At 37.4% G+C, this 24163-nt stretch overlaps 1 protein-coding gene across 2 annotated transcripts in view; it reads right to left on the bottom strand.

Annotated features, from left to right (window-relative positions):
- The window catches only part of LOC149260931 (uncharacterized), a 98967-nt gene that overhangs the window by 7791 nt on the left and 67013 nt on the right, over positions 1–24163 (bottom strand). Inside the window, exon 1 of one of the 2 annotated variants that reach the window (XM_089380913.1) lies at positions 4685–4790. The exons of the other annotated variant lie outside the window; for it this stretch is intronic. Within the exon in view, the coding sequence (XP_089237039.1) occupies positions 4685–4740 (56 nt within the window). The 5' untranslated portion in view covers positions 4741–4790. Of the gene's footprint in view, positions 1–4684; positions 4791–24163 lie in introns of those variants that run through there. 2 annotated transcript variants of the gene reach the window in all.

The raw sequence follows: 24163 nt of genomic DNA, 5'->3' as shown, positions 1-24163 counted from the left end.
CTTTGAACCTGTTCTTCTTCTCCTTCTTCGTCCTTTTCCATCTTCTATCTTGAGGAGATCAAACTTTCTTGAGAATGTATCCAAATGAGGTCGAGTTCCTTCTTATTAGATATTATAGGCTTTTGAGGGGTACGAATTGCTATCTTTAAGCAGACTTGTACTTCAATTAGCAAATTCCAAGACCTGTGACCCTTGACCAAGTCCCTCTAAGACTAAGCCAACTTTCCTTCTTGAACAACTTCCAGCAATAAACTTCGACCTTCCAGCGACTTCGACCTAGCAGCTTCAGAATTTCGTCTTGCCCAGTAACTGTAGAAACCCCAACAAAAGGGAGAAAGAGAGAGGCCCAAAAAACTTTGAACTTGTTCTTCTTCTCCTTCTTCGTCCTTTTCCAGCTTCTATCTTAAGGAGATCGAACTTTCTTGAGAGTGTATCCAAATGAGTAGGAATTTACAGGGTAAGTTCCTCAGACAAAACACCAAAGGACACCGCTCACACACAGATCACAGATCAATACACCAGTATTTTGACGTGGTTAAACCCTCAAAGAGGGAAACAGTCCACGGCCTGAGCCAACGCGGCCACTTCAGGCAATTTATTAATAAAAGAATGAAATTTTACATGAGCTTCTCTCATGAACGGTTAACCTACAAATGACCCTCCATGCTCTTTAAATAGAGATCATGGACCAATCGGGTGTTAAGCCACGGATCAAGTGTCGGTAATACTGAGGAAAGAATGAACCGTCGGATCACTACATATCGTGACCGTCGGATTTTAAGTTACAAAATGTACATAGTAAAGAAACACACTTTACCTAACTCTATACTAGACCAAGTTATACTTAACTATTTCCTATGTGTCGGAATATCCTAACATCCCCCCTTAAGTACAACTTGGGATAGGATTGAAGGATTTACAAATATGACACAATAGGAGAAGGAAAGAAGCACTAGAGCCTATCCCCCCTTAGTGACAACTTCCTGAACTCCAACCATAAATCGAAGTTTAGTGAACTTCGCCTCTGTGAGAGCCTTTGTAAAGATGTCTGCAACTTGATCATCTGAACAATATTGCACTTCAAGAACATGGTCGTGAATGAGCTTTCTGATGAAGTGCATGTGCAGTTCAATGTGTTTGCTACGCTAATGTTGGACTGGATCTTTGCATAGTTGAATGGCACTTTGATTATCACACCAAAGTGTAGTCGGATGTTGCTGCTGAAAGCCAAACTCTGACAGGATCTGACGAAGCCACAAAGCTTCCTTACTAGCTTCTACGGCACCACGATACTCTGCTTATGCTGAAGAAAGAGAAATGGCACCTTGTTTCTTGCAAGCCCATGTAATAGGTCCTGAACCAAGAGTGAACACATAACCTGCAGTAGACTTCCGATCATCAGGGTCACCAGCCCAATCGGAATCAATGAAACCAACCAATAGAGGAGCTGCTTCGGCACTGTAATGAATCCTAAACTGAACTGTACCTTGAACATAAGGAAGTATTCTTTTAGCTGCTCCGATACAATGTAGGAATTTACAGGGTAAGTTCCTCAGACATAACACCAAAGGGCACCGCTCACACACAGATCACAGATCAATACACCAATATTTTGACGTGGTTAAAACCCTTAAAGAGGGAAACAGTCCACGGCCTGAGCCAACGCGGCCACTTCAGGCAATTTATTAATAAAAGAATGAAATTTTACATAAGCTTCTCTCATGAACGGTTAACCTACAAATGACCCTCCATGCTCTTTAAATAGAGATCATGGACCAATCGGGTGTTAAGCCACGGATCAAGTGTCGGTAATACCGAGGAGAGAATGAACCGTCAGATCACTACATATCGTGACTGTCAGATTGTAAGTTACAAAATGTACATAGTAAAAAAACACACTTTACCTAATTCTATACTAGACCAAGTTATACTTAACTATTTCCTATGTGTCGGAATATCCTAACAATGAGGTCGAGGTCCTTAGATATAGGCTTTTGAGGGGTACGAATTGCTATCTTTAAGGTTCTACTTTATTTTGACTCAATAAATTTTTTTTTACATGCCCAAATGGGTCTTTAATACATGACAATGACTCAATTGACTTTATGACAAACCTAGAAGCACTCAATGGGTGCTTGACCTATAAAATAAATTTCCTTGAGCATGAAACTCATGCCTCAAAAATAACGATAATAAACTTATTTCTCTTTTCATTAAACACATAAAATCATGATTACATATGTCATTATGAAGACCGAACCTAGTTACATATTTCAACAGTAACCACATGAGAGATTTGTGCATCTGAATTAATTATTGTTTATCATATTTTTAAAGCAAGTTTATGTATAAATAAGAGTGCCTCCTTCATTTCAAGAGGGGGACTCTTGAAGCGTATGTCCAGATTATGAAGGAAGGAATAGAATAAAAGTTCTTAGTATTTCTCTTCACATAGTTTGTAATTATTTAGATTAATAGTATGCCCTGATTTAGTTTACAATGTTATAGAGTAGGTTACTGCCTTGTTCTTCGAAGATTGAGCTCACTCCAAATAGCACATGGTGACCTTTTATTTCATTTTATATTCTCTTATCTATTTTATGCAATCTCATTTCATAGTTTTTAAATTGATGCAAGTGTAGTGTGTTTCTTTCTATCAAAGCTTGCTAACAACAGGAGCAATAGTTCATGGAAAATCATGATCCGGACAAATATATGATCATTGCCAAGATTAAATTAGCTTGCCATTGGATTTATGAAGTGTGGCATGTTTCATTTCCATGGTTAGTTTCACAGAATTATATTATGAAATATACCAAAACAAAGTAATGTTGTAGAAAGGTTCATACCTTGAAGATTGAACCCTTAACTACCACCCAATTTACAACACTGATGGATTAAGTAAGGTATAATTAAATGATTAATTTGTCTTTAATTCCAGTTATTTCATACAATAGATTTCATTTCAATATCCACTCATTGAACTAAATTCTGAAATATACCAAAACAGAGTACTGTCGTAGAAAGGTTCAGAAATTGAAAATCAAACACTTAACTACAGCCTGATTTGCAACTCTTGTGGATATAGTAAGATATTATTCAATCATGTATTTGTCTTTAGTTTGATTTATTTCATTTCACTAGCATCACTAGAATAGTGTATGTAGATCACACCACAAATGATCTGATCTGCATATGCAATTTCTGCATCTCACAAGCTTACATACCCCATATTGATAATAAAATTTAACAAAATTTAATAATTTATACATATAAATTGACTAACACGAATATGAAAAGCCATCGACAGCCTACGAGACCTCTTGGAAGATGAATCCAAAGGTCATAAGATAATGTATTTATGTGCATCATATTAATGAGAAATAGCATCACAAGCTTACCAAAATTTATTCCCCATTTTCATGTGTCCAACAGTGATATCAGATAAAGTGCTTCCTACCCTGCTTGACAGTATCAGAGCCATGATTTTCTGGCCCTTGACCTGAGAACTCTCACCATTCTCATGCCCGCTCATCTGCTCAACATTCAAATTTGTAACTCACTTTTGTTCAAAACCCTCTTCTCGACTCTCTATATTCCTTGCCCATCTATAACTCACTCTCATGAAGTCATACCATTGTCGCTCTAAGAGTTGAGTACTGTGATCAAATCATCTTTAAGTAATGCCAATCGTGTCCACATGCCCATTCAAGAATATCAAGCATTGTTGTCCACTGACTGAAAATCAAAGCATGATGACCCTCACATTGCAATACAGGTATGAATTTTGACAGTACCTGACATTTTGCAGAACATAAAAGCATGTCTGTCATCAGGTGTTCCTCAACATCTAACACCGCCATAGGAAAGAATTAACAGATGTAATAAAAAATCATTGTAACCCAGACTCTCTTTTCTGACTCTGTCAAGGGTGCATTGATCACCAAAAACACCCCTTGCATGCAAATTCTAGACAAATTGTGTACATCATACACCTATCTACCAAAAGATGATTTGCAATCTTTTGGAACCCAAGATATGATAGTAATTTTGCAGATTGTAATTAAGGTATTGCGTGTGTTTAATAGTTGTGGTTTTGGTATTTGTTGATGCATGCAAAAGTAAGGAATAGTTTTACTTTTGTTTATGTGTGTGCAAGAAAGTGTTGTCTTGAAAATAAGTATAATGCATATAAGGTTATGAAAGAATCACTGATAGAAATTGAATGTTGAAGTATAATGCATACAAGGTTATGAAAGAATCACTGATAGAAATTGAATGTTGAAGATAGGGAGATTTTGACTCTCTCATGTTATATGAGAAATGTCATAATCTTATGGGTTTTGGTAATTTTGATATTAGAGTTGACTAATAATAGTGGTTGTAGGTAAGAATCATGACTTTTGCAAAAGATGGAATGATAATTTTCTAAACTAACCTCTTTTGCAGCGAACAAAAATGGACTATAACTAATATCGTTGCAGGGAATGAATTCAATATGTATAATTATTATTACATGTCTTCACTCTAGGATCAAGATTTGAAAATCTTTATAAAATCAATGGAAAACCTATCCATGCATTGATTCATGATATGTAATCATCAATATAAACTATGGCACCAAAAGTTCACTAATCTTCACTATTAAGCATTACTCATGTGAGAAAGATGGTTTCTGAAATACCTGAGATTAGAGTGGATCATGATGGAGTTTGCCAAGTGGTGTTTCAGAAGATGCATTTATTTCCATGTTGCGAACATCGACATCGGGATAAAATCGGCAAGGATCCGGAAAATAAAATAAAAATCGTAAAAATCAGGAAAATATCAGTAAAAATCGGCAAACATCGACAAAATTAAGATACCATAAAAATATCTTTAAAAATCGGCAAACATCAGCTAAGCCAAAAAATCGTGATTTTGAATAAAATCGGGATGTTATCAAGATGTTCGCAACACTGATTTATTTTGCCAATGACATATGACTTGTGGATAGTGGTAACCCATAGAGGATAGATCAAGAGGGAGCTAAAAGCTTCCTTCCATCCCCATTAAAAATATATATATATTTTCAAGTCTTATGTTGTTTCTTTCACTGTTGATAATATCGGCGATATATCGGCGATATTCGAAAATATCGCGATATTTTCGGCAAAACGATATATCGCCGAGAAAATATCGCTATATTTTCTGTTTTGATAATATCGCGATATTTTCAAAATATCGGCAAATATCGGAAAATATCGGCAAAATATCGCGATATTTTGAAAATATCGGCTATATTTAAAAATTTGGAAAAAAATATTTTTTATGCTTGCCGATATTTGCCGATATTTTGCCGATATTTTCGCCGATATTGCCGATAAGATATTTTCTGGACCCTCGCCGATATTTTCCCAATACCGATATTATCAACACTGGTTTCTTTGTGTCACTGCTCTTGTTTTTATAGATCATTGGTTATTCTTCCCTGCATGAGTATTTGAATGATTCTTTCACTAACTTCTTAATAAGGATGCAATCAAAAAAAACATATATTGAAGATCATTAAGGTGCAGAATAGTGTAGGAACAGTAAACTCCAAGTGGAAGTTGGTGCAAGGATAATGAAGGAGCCTCTCTCACATCTACAAAAGAAAGAAAGAAAAGAAAGACCTGCCTCATCACCGGGTATACCTTCATTATGTTTATTTACTTTGCTACTATTGCTCTTGCTCTTGTTTTGGGATCAAGAGGTACATTTGATGAAGATGTCGAGCCATCCCATGACTTGAGCAGACATGAAGAGAACAAGAGCTCAAGACTTCTACAAGGAAACTGGAATCAATTAAGAGACCACAGTACCATATAACCCAAAACAAAATTGGCACTTGAGGATCTTTGACTGCCTTCTCTACTTTCATGTGCCAAAGGAAAAGAGTAACAAGTTGGAAGCTTTAGGTAAGAAAGGTGTGATTGTTGGTTATTGTGAAAATTCTAAAGCTTACAGAATATATGTGCCTGGTAAAAGAACTAGAGTTTATCAGAGATATAACATTTTAAAGATGTCGTTGTTTGAAAAGCCATAGACACTCCTTGTCCTACTAATGTTTAAAAACACGATGATGCCTTGGATGCACAAGAAGATCCTAAGCCTAAGCCTGATCTTGTTGATGAACCCATGGATCACATGGACTCCTTGGATCCTTCTCCATGTGCTAGAAGGAGATCTTTGTGGCTTCATGACACCCTTCAAGATGTTGATAAACACGCTGCTCCAAGAGGGGCCTTCAAAGAAAGCAAGAAACCATGCCAATTCCAAGGATATGTTGTAGCCATGAGCAAGAACATTATTCAAGTTGAACCATGCACTTTTGAAAAAAGTCGTGAAGACTCAAGTGTGGAAAGATGCAATGGCTAAAGAATATGAGTCTATCATTCATAACGATGTATAGGAAGTGGTTCCAAGACCACAAGGTAAATATGTTGTGTCTTTTAAATGGTTGTATAAAATTAAACGTGGTGTTGATGGCAGTATTGAAAAAAATAAAAAGTTAGATTTGTGACCAAAGGTTTCTCTCAGAAAGAGGGAATAGACTATGATGAAATCTTTGCACAGATTGCCTGTTATACAACCATCTGATCTATTGTGGCTCTAGCTGCTAGGCAAGGATGGTCTCTTCACTAAAAGGATGTGAAGACTACTTTCCTGCATGACTACCTCAAGGAAGAAGTATGTATGGAGCAACCACAAGGCTTTGATGTACATAACCGGAAAACTCATGTGTGTAGACTGAAGAAAGCCCTCTATGGTTTGAAACTTGGTTTACTAGAAGTAATGTTGATCCAAATCTTTACTTCAAGACAGTCCAAGGTATGCCTTTGATTTTGGTATTATATGTTGATGATTTATTTATGACCGGTGGTGAACCTCTTATCCTCCAGTGTAAGAGGGAGTTAGCTTCTGAATTTGAAATGAAAGATTTTCATTTGATGCACTACTTTCTGATTCTTGAAGTATGGTAGAAACTTGGTGAGATTTTCCTTTCTCAAGGAAAATATGTTGTCAAGCTGCTTGAAAGATTTGGTATGACAGAATGTAAATCCATGAATACTCCAATGGAGATGAACTTCAAGAAGCTATGTGGTGAAGTTGCAGGTCCTGATTTGGAAAATCCTTCTGAGTATCGACAACTGATTGGGGCATTGATGTTCTTAGTGAACACTAAACCAGACATTTTTTTGCAGTCAATACTCTAAGCCAATATATGATTAAACCATCTCATGCACATTGGATTGTTGCAAAGCATGCGTTGAGATCGCTGCATGGGACCATCAATCAGGGGATGAAATATATTGTCGGTGACATAAGACTACATGGATACTCAGATGTTGATTGGGCTAGTTACTCAATTGATAGAAAAAGCACATCATGGTGCTGCTTCATCTTAGGATTTGCCACAATATCTTAGATGAGCAAGAAGCAAAATTTTGTAGCTCTTAGCACGGCGCAAGATGAGTACAATGCTGCTAGCATGGCTCGCTGTGAAGCAATATGGCTAAGGAAGCTCTAGAGAGATGTTTGAGCATGTTCTGGACACAATAGTAATTTACTATGACAATAGGAGTGGGATTCAACTTGCAAAAAATAATGTGTTCCATGACAAGTCCAAGCATATTGAGATCAAATATCACTATATCTGGGATATGGTGTAGAGAGGAGCAGTAAGACTCCATCATATAGCGACCAGTGGCCAGGGCAAATTGTTGACATTCTTACCAAGCCTTTGCCGAAAGGAAAGTTCTTGGCTTTCAGAGAACAGCTTGGACTAACGGATGTGACTCTTCCCAAAGAAGGTGGTCATGGGTGATGAGTCTTAGATGTGTGACATCCTTGTCATGTGTTGACAACTGGATCCCCCCAAGCAGTGATGAGCCTCGGATGTGCGAGATCTTTGTCATGTGTTGACAAGTGGATCCCCCCAAGCAGTGATGAGCCTTGGATGTGCAAAATCCTTGTCCTATGTTGACAAGTGGACCCCCCAAGCAGTGATGAGCCTTGGATGTGCGAGATCCTTGTCCTATGTTGACAAGTGGACCCCCCCAAGCAGTGATGAGCCTTGGATGTGCAAGATCTTTGTCATGTGTTGACAAGAGGATCCCTCCCAACAAAGATGTGACTTGGTTGTGCGAGATCCTTGTCAAATGGGTTATCCCCCAAGCAGAGATGAGACTCGGTTGTGCAAGATCCTTGTCATATGTTGGCAAGTGGCAATCCCCCCAAGTGAATATAGGGTGATGGATTAATCTCCCCTGTGATGATTCTTCTTCATTAGAGTGAGACATCATTGTTTTAGATGATACAGAGCAGAGATGAGCAAAGGAAGCAGAGATCTTTTGTTGCATAAAGAAATTCCTCCCTAGTTGAGAGGGAGTGTTGAAAGAAATGGCAACTCGGGGGTGAATTTTTAAAAATTGAATGTCTAAACATAGAATATCTAAAAATAGAATTTCTAATAGAGAGTCTAAAAGTATGACTTTCCAGAAATAGTAAATCACCATGCATCAATTGGTAATCAAGTATTGTTGATGAAAAATCACTTCTTATCATTAATCAATCCTAATAATTCAATATCAACTTAATATTATCATTAATATTATTATTATTCTTATGATGCTATTATGTTATTATTAAAAAGAAATTCAAGTCACTCAATCATGGCTCTCAATAATGTTCTCTTACACTCATCATTGGCATGGCATATTCCTCTTACACTCTCATTAATGCTCTTACACTCATTAAAGGACGTCATAAAAGATTCTCTTACACTCAATAAAAGCATGTCATAAAAGATTCCTCTTACACACTCTTTAATGCATATGTTACACTCTCTCTTAAAAGCATAAGTTACAAAGGAATGCATGCCTCCTTAATGGCATGAGTTACATTTCCTAAATGGCCATGTGTTACTCTCCCTCTTGGCGAGAGAGTTACTCCTCCTTTATGGCATGGATTCATTGCTCCTCCTATATATATGTGCCTCATTCTTTCTCCCCTCACTATTTGTGCATTATGAAAGAAGAATTCGAACTCTAGAGTTGAAGAAGATTGTAAGAGAGAGACTTGGAGAGTAAGAGCAAAACTTGGTTTGGTTAGCCAAGGTTGATTATTTGCTTCAGTGTTTCAGTGTTGATTTAGTTGAAGGGAAGGTTGATCCAGTGTGTGCATCTGTTGCTACTACCATTGATCTTCATGCTACAGTTTGTTCAGATTTGGGTGAACTTACTCATTCCCTTGATCTCTCACTCTGTTGAACAATTGATTTCTAATAGAAGAAGAATCTGGTTGGGTTTCCCCTTGTGGGTTTTTCCCTAGTCATTGGACCTAAATTGACCTAAATTCTCTGTCTCATTTTGTTCTTGGTTGTCTTTTATTATGCTTTTGATTTATGTTCTATCTAAAATCATTCATCTAATATTGCAACATAAAGAAGTTTTGTAATAAGTGATTGTTGTAGCATAGAACATCAAAATTTCAATAATGTGTTCTAGAAGAAGCAAGGATTAAAGCCAAGGATGACACCGAACACAACAATGAAAATGGTCAAGTTTTTGCTACTAGATCAAGGAAGAAGATTGGAAGATTTGAAAGATTTGAACCTCGTCATAAATACAACAACACTAACCAACAACGTGGAAACTGAGACATGTCTAAGGTACAACGCTTTGGTTGCAATGAATTTGGACATTATAAAAGAGATTGTCCCAAGGATCCTAGGAACAAGAAGAACAACAAAAGGAAAGGGAGAAGTGGAGCTCACATTGCAGAAGAAGAGGAAGTCGAGAAGAAACCTAAAGTTGAAGACAACAAGGACCTTTACTATTGATGAATTTGGTATATACCAAGTTTGCAAATAGTTTGTTTTTCATTTTTGCTAGAGTAGTAGTTGCAGTTTAGAAATTCTTGTGGTTCACAAAATATAGTCATTGAAGAAACTTATAGCATTGGAAGAGCTAGAGTCTACATGGAATTCTAGAAGAAGGCACGCAATTGCATACATTTGCATAGAGTTGAAAGCAGTCATCATATCGTCCAGTTAGCTAGAATACAAGAATTTGGATCATCAAAAGTTGTATACACATCAATCATTCTACAGTCATCGAAGCAATTAGTTTCATCATGAAGATTTAGAAGCAGTCATCCAGCAAGCAAGAACTACAGAGTTTACAATAGAAGCAAACCAATAGCAGCATTAAGGATATTATGCAAGTTTCTCCAAACATGATATTTTAGTATCAACATTTGAATGATAGAATCAAAAGAATGCAACAAAAGCCTATTCTAGTAGGAAAAAAAACAACATTGTAGCAATCTAGAAGTATAAAAGTATGAAGATAGTTTAGAAGCAGCATGGACGAAGGAACCTCATCATTCTTGGGCACCATCCTCAAAGAAGGTCAAAGTAGCAGTTCATTGATAAAAAATTCATTTGGATTGCAGCATGAAAAGAAGAAGTATGCCTATCTTAGAAGTGGTTCTACATTAGACATCTAGAAAAAGGAATCATATCTTCAGAGGGAGTTGAAAGAAAAATATGATACATGAAATATAGATGGGAAGAAAGTCAATAGCATAACATAATATTTTTGGTCAAGACACATCTCACATAGAAAGTTGGAAGGAAATCCAAGACTCTCCTTAATGGTTGATTAATATTTCTATGACAACATCACTACCCTTGGTTTAGCAGATGAACACATCATTAGCAGAACTTGTATACAAAGAAAGTATTGTTGACCTCAGCAACAGAAATTGACATGAAAGATTCTACATCTTGGCTAGAGGTCACTCTAATTGATTTGGCAACTATGATAATGTTTGGGATGTGGTGTGGCTTCCAGGAAGAATATACAGTAGAAGCATGCACACTATAAAGACAACAAAGATAGCAAATTGATACAAGAAGTCATGAGACATTTTGTTGATCACTTGATGATATGTTGGCTTTGATACTGATCTAGAAGAATTTCACCCTTCTCAGCAGGAAAGAGGGAGCTATAATTGGTTCTGCATTGATTGGTTTGACAGGTATTAATGTTGATAGAGATACTACCAATGATTAATGGAAGTTGATATAATTTCTTGGAAAAATCATGAAAGTAGAATCCTGTCACAAAGAAAGAATATGTGAAGACTTGTGTGATCAACTGTGAAGAATTCGCTCCATAAGATGTTTGATGAACTACTTGATGACATGTTGAACCTACGTGAAGGTTAACAAATATCCAAGGTGGTCAAAGCTCATTATGATGTTATACATGTCAGGCCAGGGTAACTCCAGAATGAGCGGGAGAGAAAACTGATATTTTATTCATTAGCTAACTCATATTTATATACATAAATACAACGGATCAGTTCATCTTCTAGATGACTGTCCAGTTCACCCATCCGTTTCGGATTAGGTGTCAACATTCCCCCCCTTAATCTGAAGGGATGTTGGTGAGTCCAAGCATCGTTCTGAATCTTTCAAGCTTTTCTCTTCCAAGCGCTTTGGTGAAGATGTCTGCAATTTGCTCGTTTGTGGAACAATGAAGGAGATGGATTGTTTTGGCCTCAACATGATGTCGGATGAGATGATATTTAGTATTGATGTGCTTAGTACGATCATGGAACTTTGGGTTCTTGGCCAACTTTATTGCAGAGGTGTTATCAATCATGAGTGGAGTTGATTGTATTTGTTTTACCTGCAAATCTTCAAGAATTTTCCTGAGCCACACAATTTCTTTCGTTGCTTCAGCTGCTGCCACATATTCTGCTTCTGTTGTGGAATCTGTTGGTACTGATTGTTTGCGTGATCTCCAGGAGACAGCTCCTGATCCAAGACTCATAGCATATCCTGAAGTAGATACCCCAGTTTCTTTGTCTCCATCGAAGTCTGAATCAGAGTATCCAATCAAGTTGAAGTCGTCCACCTGTGTATACTTGATTCCAAGGTCTTGAGTTCCCTTCAAGTACCTTAGAACTCTTTTTGCAGCAGACCAATGTCCCTCACAAGGCTTTTGCATAAACCTGGAGAGGATTCCAACAGCAAATGAAATGTCTGGTCTGGTAGTAGTGAGGTAGATGAGACTTCCTACAAGCTGTCTATACTTTGTTGCATCCTCAAATTCCTTTCCTTCAATAGATGTGAGCTTCAAGTTTTGTTCCATTGGAGTAGAAAGGGGATTGCACTCTGTCATGCCAAATCTGTTTAACAAATCTCCAATGTATTTCTTTTGAGAAAGAAATATGGACTTTGGATGTTGGGTTACTTCAATGCCAAGATAGTAATGAACATAGCCCAAATCAGTCATTTCAAAAAAATTTCCTAATTCTTTCTTTATGGATGCAATATAGCTTTCATTGTTCCCTGTCATTAAAAGATCATCTACATATACCACAAGATATACAATTGTTTTGCCAACTTTCTTGACAAATAAAATTGCATCGTCAAGATCAAAATGATTGAAGTTGAGTTTCAGAAGATGCTCAGTTAGTTTTTCATACCAGGCTCGTGGTGCTTGTTTGAGGCCATACAAGGACTTCACAAGTTTGCATACTTTGTGTTCATGTCCTTTTACAGCAAATCCTTCAGGCTGGGACATAAAAACATTCTCTTTTAGATCTCCATTCAAGAATGCAGTTTTTACATCCATTTGATGGACTTTCCAACCGTTCTGAGCAGCTAGTGCAAAGAGTGTCCGGATGGTTGCCCATTTTGCTGTGGGGGCAAAAGTTTCCTCATAATCGACCCCTTCCTTCTGTGCAAAGCCTTTTGCCACAAGCCTAGCTTTGTGCTTGTCAAGTGAGCCATCAGCTTTGTACTTGTTCTTGTAGACCCACTTGCAGCCAATTGGTTTGGTTCCAAATGGAGGATCAACCAGCTTCCAAGTGCCATTCTTTATGAGGGCATCATACTCCTTCTGCATCGCTTCTTTCCATTCATCATGAGAAGCAGCTTCTTTGAAGGAAGTTGGTTCAAAATCTGTAGACAAGTTCAATTCACAATCATAAGTAACATCCATATCAACAGGTGAATTAGAGTTATCTACATCACCTCCATCTTGTCGGTTTGTATTTCTGGTTCCTGTTTTTCCAATTTCATCAAGATGAACACTTTCAAGTGTCTTTGTCAGCCACTTTGGGGGACCTTTCTAAGATGGTCCAGGCTGCTCTGTTGATTGAGTTGGGTCTGAATCAAGATTGAGTCTCCCAATTCTATCAATTACATCACTTAAAGCATCATCCGTTGTTGGAGTGTCATGCAGGGGAGATTGTTCTTCAGAAGATGATTCCACATGTTGATCTAATATAGGAATCCCCCCTTCAAGATGTGGAATCTGATTATCAAACTCTTGAAATGATTTCGGTTTTGTGAATCTATCCAAGCGATCAAGTTGCCGCTCAACAACACTGTCAGATTTGGATGATTCAAGAAAAATGACATCTCTAGATAAAACAAACTTTTTATTTACTTCATCATAGAGGCGGTATGCTTTAGATGTGTTTGAATACCCCAGGAAGATACACTTACGACTTCTAGCACCAAGTTTGTTTCTATGTACCTTTGGTATTAAAGCATAACAGGTGGAACCAAATATCCTGAGATGTTTTACCGAAGGAACATGTCCATACCACAATTCATAAGGAGTCTTGTTTCTTATAGCACTAGATGGACATCTATTCTTTATATATGCAGCACATAGAACAGCATCAGCCCAAAACATTGTCTTTACATTTTTGAAGAAAAGCATGGATCGTACCATATTCAAGATTGTTCTATTCATTCTTTCTGCTATACCATTCTGTTGGGGATTATAAGGTACAGTTGTTTGCTGTTTAATCCCATGTTGGCGAAGATAATGTTCAAATTCATTTGATGTATATTCTTTTCCATTATCAGTGCGAATAGACCCAATATGAGATTGTGCATCATTTTCAATCCACTTATGAAAATTCTTGAATGTTTGAAAAGCATCAGATTTGTTCTTCAATAAATAAACCCAACACATTCTGGTGTAATCATCAATAAATGTCATGATATATTTATTTCCATTTGCAGAAGAAACAGGCATTGGACCACATAAATCTGAATGAATGAGTTCAAGCTTCCTATGTGCTCTTGAATGTGAATCATGAAAAGACTGTTTGCTATGCTTTCCTAGAATGCAAGCATCACATTGCTTATGTTTTCTAGGAATTGTAGGCAAACCAGCAACACCATTTTTCTTCAACAAGCGGAGACTATCATAGTTTAAATGTCCAAATCTAGCATGCCATAATAAACTTGATGGAAGTGTACCTTCTTCATGATGAGAAATATATGAAAAATGTTGTGCATGAGCAGAGGTTCCTTGCAGTTTAAGAAGTCTTTCTTCTTCTATACCCCTCATGACAAGTGAATGGTCAGATGCCTTTCTTACCTCAAGTTTTCCATCAAACATATGAATGGAGTGACCTTGCTGGCGGATGTGGACCAGGGACAGCAAGTTTCTCTTGAGCTGTGGGAGATATAGAACATGGTCCAGAAGAAAGTCTGGAAGACCAGGCAGTTTAAGCCTGACTGTGCCAAGCCCCGATGGCTTGATTTTTGACTGATCTGCAAAGTATACTGCTCCATCAACATTGTCAGTGAAATCTTCAAAAAAATCTTTCCTGAGTCATATGACAGGTTGCTCCTGAATCAAGCAACCAGTCATTTTTCGAAGAAGCAAGTGAAGCATTAAACAAGTCTTCATTTACTCCAATGTTACATTGTGCCTCAATATAGTGAGCGGATTTAGGTGCTTTACCTTTGTCTGTGTCATCAGTTTTACCTTTCTGTTGGTTTCTTCTCTGCTCAACCTTGTCCCATGGTAGCTTGCATGTAGAAGCATCATGTGATCCATTTCGTTTGCAGCGAATGCAATGCAGATCTGCCTTTTCTGCTTGAGGATGTCTGCCCCCCCTGCCTCTGAAGTATCTTCCTCTTCCTCTTCGTCCACCTCTTCCTCTTGTAGAATCTTGAGCAGGATGCGTTTCTTTATGAGCAAGGCAAACAATCTCTTCAGAAGATTCAGAGACTGTTTTCTTTCCAAAGGCTTTCTCTCTTTCAGCAAACTTTTTCACAAGAGAGTCAAAGGTTATATCTTTAAGATTTCCATTTGCTTGTAAAGACTCGAGATAATTAGAGTAGGTAGGATAGAGTGCTTTGAGAAAGGCAATAAGAGAGATATCCAGCTCAACCTTAGTGGATTTAATATCATGCATTATAGACTTTATTTCAGATGCAAGAGCAAGAGGATCATTATTTTTCAGTTCAAGAGTGAAGAGTTTAATCATGAGCTGAACAACTTCAAGTGCAGAATGTGTATCATAGAGTTCTTTCAGCTTTTGTAAAGCTTCAAAGGCAGTGGAATAGGATGAAATATGACAACTTACTTCCTCATTTACAGATGCTGCGATCAATGCATAGGCTTTGCTGTTCTTGTTTTCCCAAATGACAAGTTCTTTATCTGATGTAGGCTGCACAGGGTCTTTGTCTTCTTCTCCGACACACACACACTCCTTTCCACAGCTCATTGTAGATGAGGGTGTGTTTTACCATCCGAGACCATTCAGAATAGTTCTCCTTGCCAGTGAGAACTATTCCGACCATAGAGATGATTGAATGCATTCTGTAAAAAATTACTTCTGCTAAAAAAAAATCCTTACGTTACAGCCTTCAAATCCCTCTAATATTTGCTAAAAACATCAGCATTTCATTGTACACGTCACTGCAATACTACTATGTTTTGAAAAAAGCGCAATGGAATATATCACTTCATCCTATTAATATATCACTTCAATATATCAATATATAATGCAATTGAAAAGATGCGCAAGGATCACTTCACTATATCACTTCACTTCACTGTATTAATATTCCAATTCCCGCAATCTCAAAGGCCACGCACAGATCACAAAATAAAGCACAAAACATTTGAAAAAAATATCTATCACTGTAATTCGAAGCCAACAATCCCCGCAGCTTTGTGTCCAAACGAATGCATGGTAAAAAAAACGTTTTGATTATTTCCGCTTCAATTACCGAGCCACATACAATCTTATGCGGATCTCCCCATAGCGTACATAGGTCACTGCAAAACTTCAGAAATTTTATGTAGCAGCGGAATCTATTACTGTAAGCGCACTTGTTTTTCTACAAGTCCGAAAGGACTTCTCCACAGAACCGAATCACCATTCAATTGAATACCAAAAAAACGTTATGCATTCACCATATATGCTATTCACCATCAAAGTTCTTCAATATATGAGTTTGTTAATGGATCTCGGTCTTTAAAAGGACTTACAAAATGCCATCGGTATTTGAACACAGTCGACACAGAATGCACACTGCAGTCTTACCATTCGAGGAGGCGCATAATCCATTGGGACATCAAACTGAATTTGATTCGCTATAAAAACCCTTTCAGAGCATTTCTCCAGGACAGGACGTAGCTCCACGAATTATATTACCACAGGACCAAAATCGGGGTTCGATTCCCACATTTCTTCAAGGGTCTTGCATTCCTCCGGAGGCAGCCGCGGCGACAACGACGAAAGAAATATTATCCATATTGGAATCGCACCAGAATCTCTTAGAGGAAGCCGTGACAGAGCTTCAAGAGATTGTATCCAAGGATTCTGCAATGCGCGTTTTTGCTAGGAAATTGCGTGATGCACAGCAGGTGTTGGAGCAAACCCTAGAGGATTACGAGGGTTACAGGATAGGTAAACGCTCAAAGTCTTCGAATTCAAGTCCAGGTGAAACGCATCAACGCTTATGCGCATTCATTATCAATGACTCATGATCTGAGAGGGCGCAGTCTCTGGCAGTCAGAGAGCGCAGGGCATTCAATATCAATTCAAAATCAGAAACGCATCAACGCTTATAGTGCAGTCAGGGAATCGCTCAGGATGTCAGAGCAGAGCAGCGCTCAGGAGAGAGCAGCGCTCAGGTATGAGCAGCTCTCAGAACAGCAGGAGTTACAACTATTTCTGGGACCTGTGCTCTGATACCATGTCAGGCCAGGGTAACTCCAGAATGAGCGGGAGAGAAAACTGATATTTTATTCATTAGCTAACTCATATTTATATACATAAATACAACGGATCAGTTCATCTTCTAGATGACTGTCCAGTTCACCCATCCGTTTCGGATTAGGTGTCAACAATACAGATAGGAGCCCAGTAGCTACAACAGATCTCCATGGAAGAACATGGATTCGATGCTTTTTTGAGTATTTTTTGAGACAAGCTTAGGTTTGTGGTTGTTCCTCCCTGGTTGAGAGGAAGTGAGGATGGACACCATATTCTCCATCTGTCATGCACTATGGCCAGGACTAACAGTCATAAGCCTAGTGAAGGCACTAGTAAGGAGAATGGTGGATTGGATAAGCATCTGGGACCAGTACTTCTTGAGGAAATGTATCCAAGATGAAGTAGTCCCGAGGACCAATACTCTTTGAGGATAGGGTATCCAAGATAAGAGTAGCCTTGACGACCAATATTCTTTAAGGATGTGTGATATCCAAGATAAGAAATTAGAATAGCACTGTAAGAACATACTTGGTGAACATCTGGATGGGGTATGTGAATTGAGAGGCTATGGTGGTGTCCAAATGTATGCCTCCCAACATTGTTCTCTGATCTAGTGGACAGATAGAGCTTATCAGTCAAGACCTTTCTATTTAGTAATTGACAATGTTGGTTATGATGATGCTTGATGAAGCTTATCAATTCAAATCCCTTCTTATGAGAATATCTCAATTTGAGTACCTCCCTAGTTAAGAGGGAGTGTTGGAAATGTAACTAGTTTTGGTCTTCATAATGTTAATTTTCCAGTGATCTATGCTTAACACAATCACTTATTACACTTCTTCTTCAGTTAGCAATCACTTTATCTAATAAATTCTATCTTCCAACAAAAATAAGAAATTATAGATAGAACAGTAAACCAATGAACTATAGAAGATAACCAAGAACAATAGAGACACAAGACTTGGTCAAAGACTAGGGAAAAACCCCAAATGGGAGAAAATCCTTTCAAAATTCTTCTTCTATTAGATTGTCATCAAATGTTCAACAAAGAGATACAATGTTCAAGTTCATCAACAAAGAGTCAAAGGTCAAGGCCTTGACTATCCCAAATACCAATCCAATATCCAATCAAAGATGAGCCCATAAAGTCAACTTTGGTCAACAAGTAAAATCTACAAATTTCTTCAAAGTCAACAGCAACAAAACTAGTCCTGGTCAACTGTGAAATCAACCTCCAAAAGGCTCAATCAAATAGGCAAAGAACTCGGCCTTCTTGCCTTAGTCAAACCCTATCAAAGTTGTTAGAAAACCAGAAAGGCAAAAACAAATTCTTATATTGATAATTACTTATGATATTCTTGTAGTCTTATTGTCTTTTCTTTATGTTCTTTTATCTTCTTTTCATCGAGCAATCATCAAATCAAAACATGGATATCAACGACACAAGATATAGGCAATCATCCAGGGCTAAAATCCCTCTATAGGGGAAAACCTAGTCAAACTCTTCCACTAGTAAATCAAATTGAGATAGACCAAGACCTTAAGACTAAAAGGCCTTCCTCACTCCACCAAGTCAGCGCTCAGACTCCAAATATCAACTACAACAACACTGCATCAAAGACAGAATTTCGGCCAAGCTACTCCAGAATTTTCGACACAACTACTCCAGAATTTCGGCCCAGTTATATCCCTGCAATTTTGGCCGTCTTGCAGCGCCATAATTTCACACGTGTGGATCACAAGAGAGAGAAATTGGTCTCCAAACTCCTTCACTAGAGTTTCCTCTTCTTCGCTAGGGTTATTCTCCTTCCTTGAATTTCACACCCTTCTTCGACAGTAACTGTAGATCGAACTTATTGTGAATGTGCTCCAAATGAGGTCGAGTTGTTGCCTTTATATAGTGAATCTGTGAGGTCTATTTCCCTTGATGAAGTTGACTTGTCCTTCTTGAGGCTGACTTGGTGGAGGAGTCCTAAATGACCTAATTTACATTAAAATAAATTTCTTGATTGATTGATAAAGCCCAACAAGGGTCTTTTACATCATGACAAAGACAAGAACTATTAACATAAACCCTAGAAGCCTACAATGGAGGCTTTGACCTAAAAATAATTGACCCAAGCATGAAACCCATGCTTTAATAAGTCAATTTCTTTTATAAAAAAAAATATATATTTCATTTGACAAATACATTATATCATGACTCAAATACAATTATGAAATCCGACAGTAGTTACATTTTTCAACAAAAGTAGCCTTCAAAAACTCGATCAAAGGAGAGATAAAGCCTACCATCAACCTTCAACAGATATGCAGTCAAACTCAGTGAAACTCTGTGGTCAAAGTACGCCAACTTTCCCAAAAAAAGTTTGGTCTCTTTTCCAATCAATATGACCTTCCAAACTAAGTATAATTCCAAGTCAAACAAACCCAAGTCAAAGATAGACAAAGGTTGGTCAACATTGTCCCACCAAAAAGTCAACGCATAAATCAGAAAAATCTTCCTTCCCTTCACACGTGTGAGCTCGAACCTCCTATTTCAGACCTATACGAACCAATCAAATCAAGAGAGAGAAGATGATGTGATGGATGTGATGTCTCCAAATGATGTGACATGATGTGTATTTATATGAGGTTGATGAGGTGGCTTTTCCTTGCCCAGGCCAACTTGTACTTTTGTGCACGTGGGTTTCATATTAAAAATAATATTTTTCCTTGACCAAATTTTATTCTTCCAAGGGAAAGTAGGGTCTTCTCCAGATGATGAAGGCTTCCCAATGGAGGGAATTTCTCCCTGAGCTATCAAATTTCAACACATAATTATCATTGTACCTATATCAACATATATTTCATGTAGAAACAAAGAAAGAAAAGGAATTTATTATTATCATTAATTTGTTTTCTAGTCAAAGCATGTTCTTCATGATTGTAGGAGTCAAGAAAATTTGCCATGAATCAAAGAAAGATTATTGAGTCAAAGTCCCATGTGGACTATTCCTATGAAAAAAAAATTATTTATTTTGAGTCAAAAAGAGTCAATTTGTCAGCCGAAGACGAAGTCAACCCTCCTAGACAAGTCGGCCTAGAAAGGCACCTATTTGACCCCCTGGACTTGTATAAATATAGTGCAATTCGACCACATTTGATCGCAAATTCACAACTTCAATTTTTGCACCGAGAAGAGAAAAAAAACTAGCTAAAGTCAAGGAAGAAATAGCGAAAGTCAAAGGAGAGAGAGAGCAAAGGTCTAAGAGAGAAAAACTAAGATTTTATATCCTAATTCTCTTCACGTGTGCGAAATTTCAAAGCTATTGCAAGGCCGAAACTTCAGAGATACTACAAGTCTGAAAATTTAAGGGTTTGACTAGTTCTTGAAAGCGCTGACCAACATTGACTTTGTTATCTTTGACTTAGTTAAAGAAGGCTTGAAGGAGGGTTGACTTGGAGCTTTTGTAGCAGTCTTGGTTTTTGGGTCTTAGATATCTCACTTTGATCTGATTCTATAAGAAGAGGATTTGTGTGGGTTTTCCCCCTTGTGGGGTTTTGCCCTGGCTTGGAACCTACATCTTTGTTTTGTCTTTTGTGATCTTCATGTTTTGTAATTTTGGTAATTGCTTGATGAAGAGAAGATAATATAAGTAATAAAAGGCCAACAACATTCACAAGTAATTATCAAGTAAAAGAAATCCACCCTAATCTACCAACATATTGATTTCTCAACAAGGATATGTCTTAGAAGAAGACTCTAATCAGTGTCAAGAAAACTTCAAAAAAAAGGGCCGAAACTTCTTCAAATTTACCCTAAACAGGGCCAAAATCAGCCTCAGGAGCAAGGTCACACTAGGCCTCCGAAAGGCAATAAAATGCCTCAAGAACATACTTGTGTTAAAACTGAAGTTTCTATGCATAAATTTAAAAATTCTTTGCAGAAACTTGAAAGTTCTATCCATAAAACTTAATGTTCTTGCAGAAAATTGAATGGAACTGAATGTACTTTGTAGAAAGTTAAATGTAATTTGCAGAATATTGAATGTTCTATGTTGATTCAATTACTTAGAATGCAGATTTCTTCTTCACAACTTTTCAAATCAGCAATTGTAAATAGAACATAAACTTAAGGATCATATGAAGATAGCCAAGCACAAATATGAGACACTGAGATTTTGGTCCAATGACTAGAGCAAAACCCCTCAAGGGGAAAACCTAAATGATTCTTCTTCTATTAGATTTCTTCAATTGTTCAGCAGAGTACAAAGAGAGAGAGAGAGAATGAGAATGAATAAAGTCACCAATGTATGATCAACTTGCAGCTGAAGTGCACTTGCTCTTTGCTTAGAAATCTCCTACTTGATCAGATTATGTCCTTCACACTTGCTCCAGCTCTTCCTTTGCTCTTGCTCTTCATTAGTTCTCACACTTCTCTTGCACAAACTCAACACTTGCTCTCCTTCTTCACAATGAGCATGCTACTCTCAACTCTCACTTTCTCTTGCTTAAATAGATAAGAAAGGAGAGGAGTTACAAAATGAATTCATGCCTTGAGCCAATAATAGTAGAATTGAATTCCACAGTTACTTGAGGAGAAGTGTAACTCATCACAAGAATAGAGAGAGAGGTACACTTGTCTCGAGGAGTTATAATTCGAATTAGGAAGAGAGAGAGTTACATTTAGACATGACAGAATATTTGGCGAGAGTTACAAATCGAATTGAATGAGGGCGATACAAGTACATTTAATGAGGAGTTACACTTTTTCCATACATTGAGTTAGAGAGGGAGAGTTACACTCTCTCAAGTGTGGAGTTACTATTTTATTCCACGAGAAAGGTTCAATTTCCCAAGTAAGAGATTCTCAATTTAAATTACTTATTCCATGAGAATTTGTTTTTATTAATCCATTAAAGGTTAATGACTTTAGACTATTTTATAAATAATAGTATCATAATAATAATAAGAATAAGAATAAGAATAAAAATATTAATTCTTGACTTGTATAATCATGATTGATTTGATTTTAAAGTGGATTCCATATGTCGAAATCATCCTTGATCATTTAGACATGAATTTCTATTTTTGGAAAGTCACTTCCAAATTGAGATGTGACATGCTATTTTTGTGAAGTCATAAAAGGATTGTCATAAATGAAATTTTATTATAGGTGCTTCAAACAAAACTGAAAGATATGATTTCTTCTAGGAGAAATTCATCCCTGAGCTGCCAAATTTTAACAACTAAAAGAAGGACTCAAAAATATCCCTTAAACAGCTCACAAGGCTTGTCCAAACTAGGGAATCCACCACAGAAAGATAAAGCCGATCAAATCCACAAACCTTAGGAACTTCGTCCTCCTTCTTCAAATTTTCAATAAGCTCAAAACCTCAAACAACTCCAGCAAATTATTTCATGAAAAGATGCCACGAATTGATGCCCTTTGAGGCTCAATTGTTGAGAAATCTAAGGCATTATCAATACGTGATTTCTCTTCGATTAGTAATTGCTTGTGAATGCCTTTTAATTTCTTTAGATTAGAATCTTCTTCTTCTTAGATTATTAGTGTTCTTCTTCATCAAATAGTAACCAATGCATGAACATCAATAGACAAGAGACACAGAATGTAGGCTATGAGCCAGGGCCAAAACCTCTCACTCTTTGAGAGGAAAACCCGCACAAATTCTTCTTATAGAGATTCTATTTGACCAATACCAAGACCAAGACCCTTGACCTATTAGCCACTCCAAGACCAAGACACTAGTTCTATTGATTGTTCTTCGTGACCCATCTTCCTCTTTCGACCTTCTTAGCATTGACATCATCTCCTATCATAGCAACGAACTGGCATGTCACACTGATGTCACAAAAACTCATCATTGTCATGTCACCAAACTGTGTTCATTGTAGCAAAATTGAGTCTTAATGTCATGTCATCAAAGATAGCAACTAATCTTTTTATCTCCATTATACCACTGATATGAGACCTCTTCCTAGCACCAAGACAAAGATTTGAGCTTCTAGTCACTGTAATCTGAATACAGAGATACATCTAATTGTGGTATTATTATAACACTGAACTGCGCTCATATACCCTTGTCCGATCTCTGAACTTCTGCTATAATACTGAGACTTTCCTTCATAAATCTGAGCCATTGTTCTTGCGATTAGACTTCTTCACTTCTCCCTTATCATCTTACTCGTTGCCCCTTCCATCCGGACTCATCTCTGTTCTAAAGATCCGAACTGATCTCTATAATACCCATCCGAAAAGCTCAGAGAGAACCGAAATCTGAACTGCGTATAATGCGAAGAGCCTGCACTTGTATATATAGTAGTTTGTCCCATAAATAACCCGACATGTTCTTATCGAAGAGATGTGTCTCTTAACTGTGAGCCGACATGATTTTGATTCATTCACTTGGAGGTCAACTTGAAGAGGAGGGCAATGCTTGTTTGTGGAGGGCTTCTGGACACTTTAATAGACTTATATATATTTGACATGTGCTCAAGAAGAGCTCTTCATACATGACATTGACTCTTTGACTTTAATGACAAATCCTAAGGCTCTCAATGGGAACCATCTAAAATAAAATCCCTTGCTCATGAAACCCATGAAGCAAGTCTTACAATAATAATTTTATTCTCTTCTTTTCATCATTTACAAAGATCATAATTACATGTCATTATGAAGACCGAACCTAGTTACACTTTTCAACACTCCCTCTTAACTAGGGAGGTATTCATAATGGTACTTGGTCATTCTCAATCTAAAGAATTTCTCATAAGAAGAATCGGATTGGTAACCCATATGTATAGCATCATATCAACTAGCATTGTCACATAACAAGGCCTTGACTAACAGCTCTATCTCTCCACAAGATCTGAGCTCAATGCTAGCGAGACCAATGATTTATAGACACCCTAATCATTGTCTCTCCTGGAACATACCCCACCTGGGTTCTCAAGGTGTGTTCCACTAGGACTATTCTTATCTTGGATTCCCAGTCCTCAAAGAATATAGGTCCTTTACGACTACTCTTATCTTGGATGCCTTATCTCATCCTCAAAGAGCGTCGAATGCCAGGTGATTACC

The sequence above is a fragment of the Pinus tabuliformis genome, chromosome 6, assembly GCF_031772625.1.
Source record: "Pinus tabuliformis cultivar Carrire ecotype Pingquan chromosome 6, CPIR1, whole genome shotgun sequence".
Taxonomy (NCBI): Eukaryota; Viridiplantae; Streptophyta; class Pinopsida; order Pinales; family Pinaceae; genus Pinus; species Pinus tabuliformis.
Note: the sequence above shows the minus strand (reverse complement) of the source record. Positions and strands in the feature narration are given on the sequence as shown.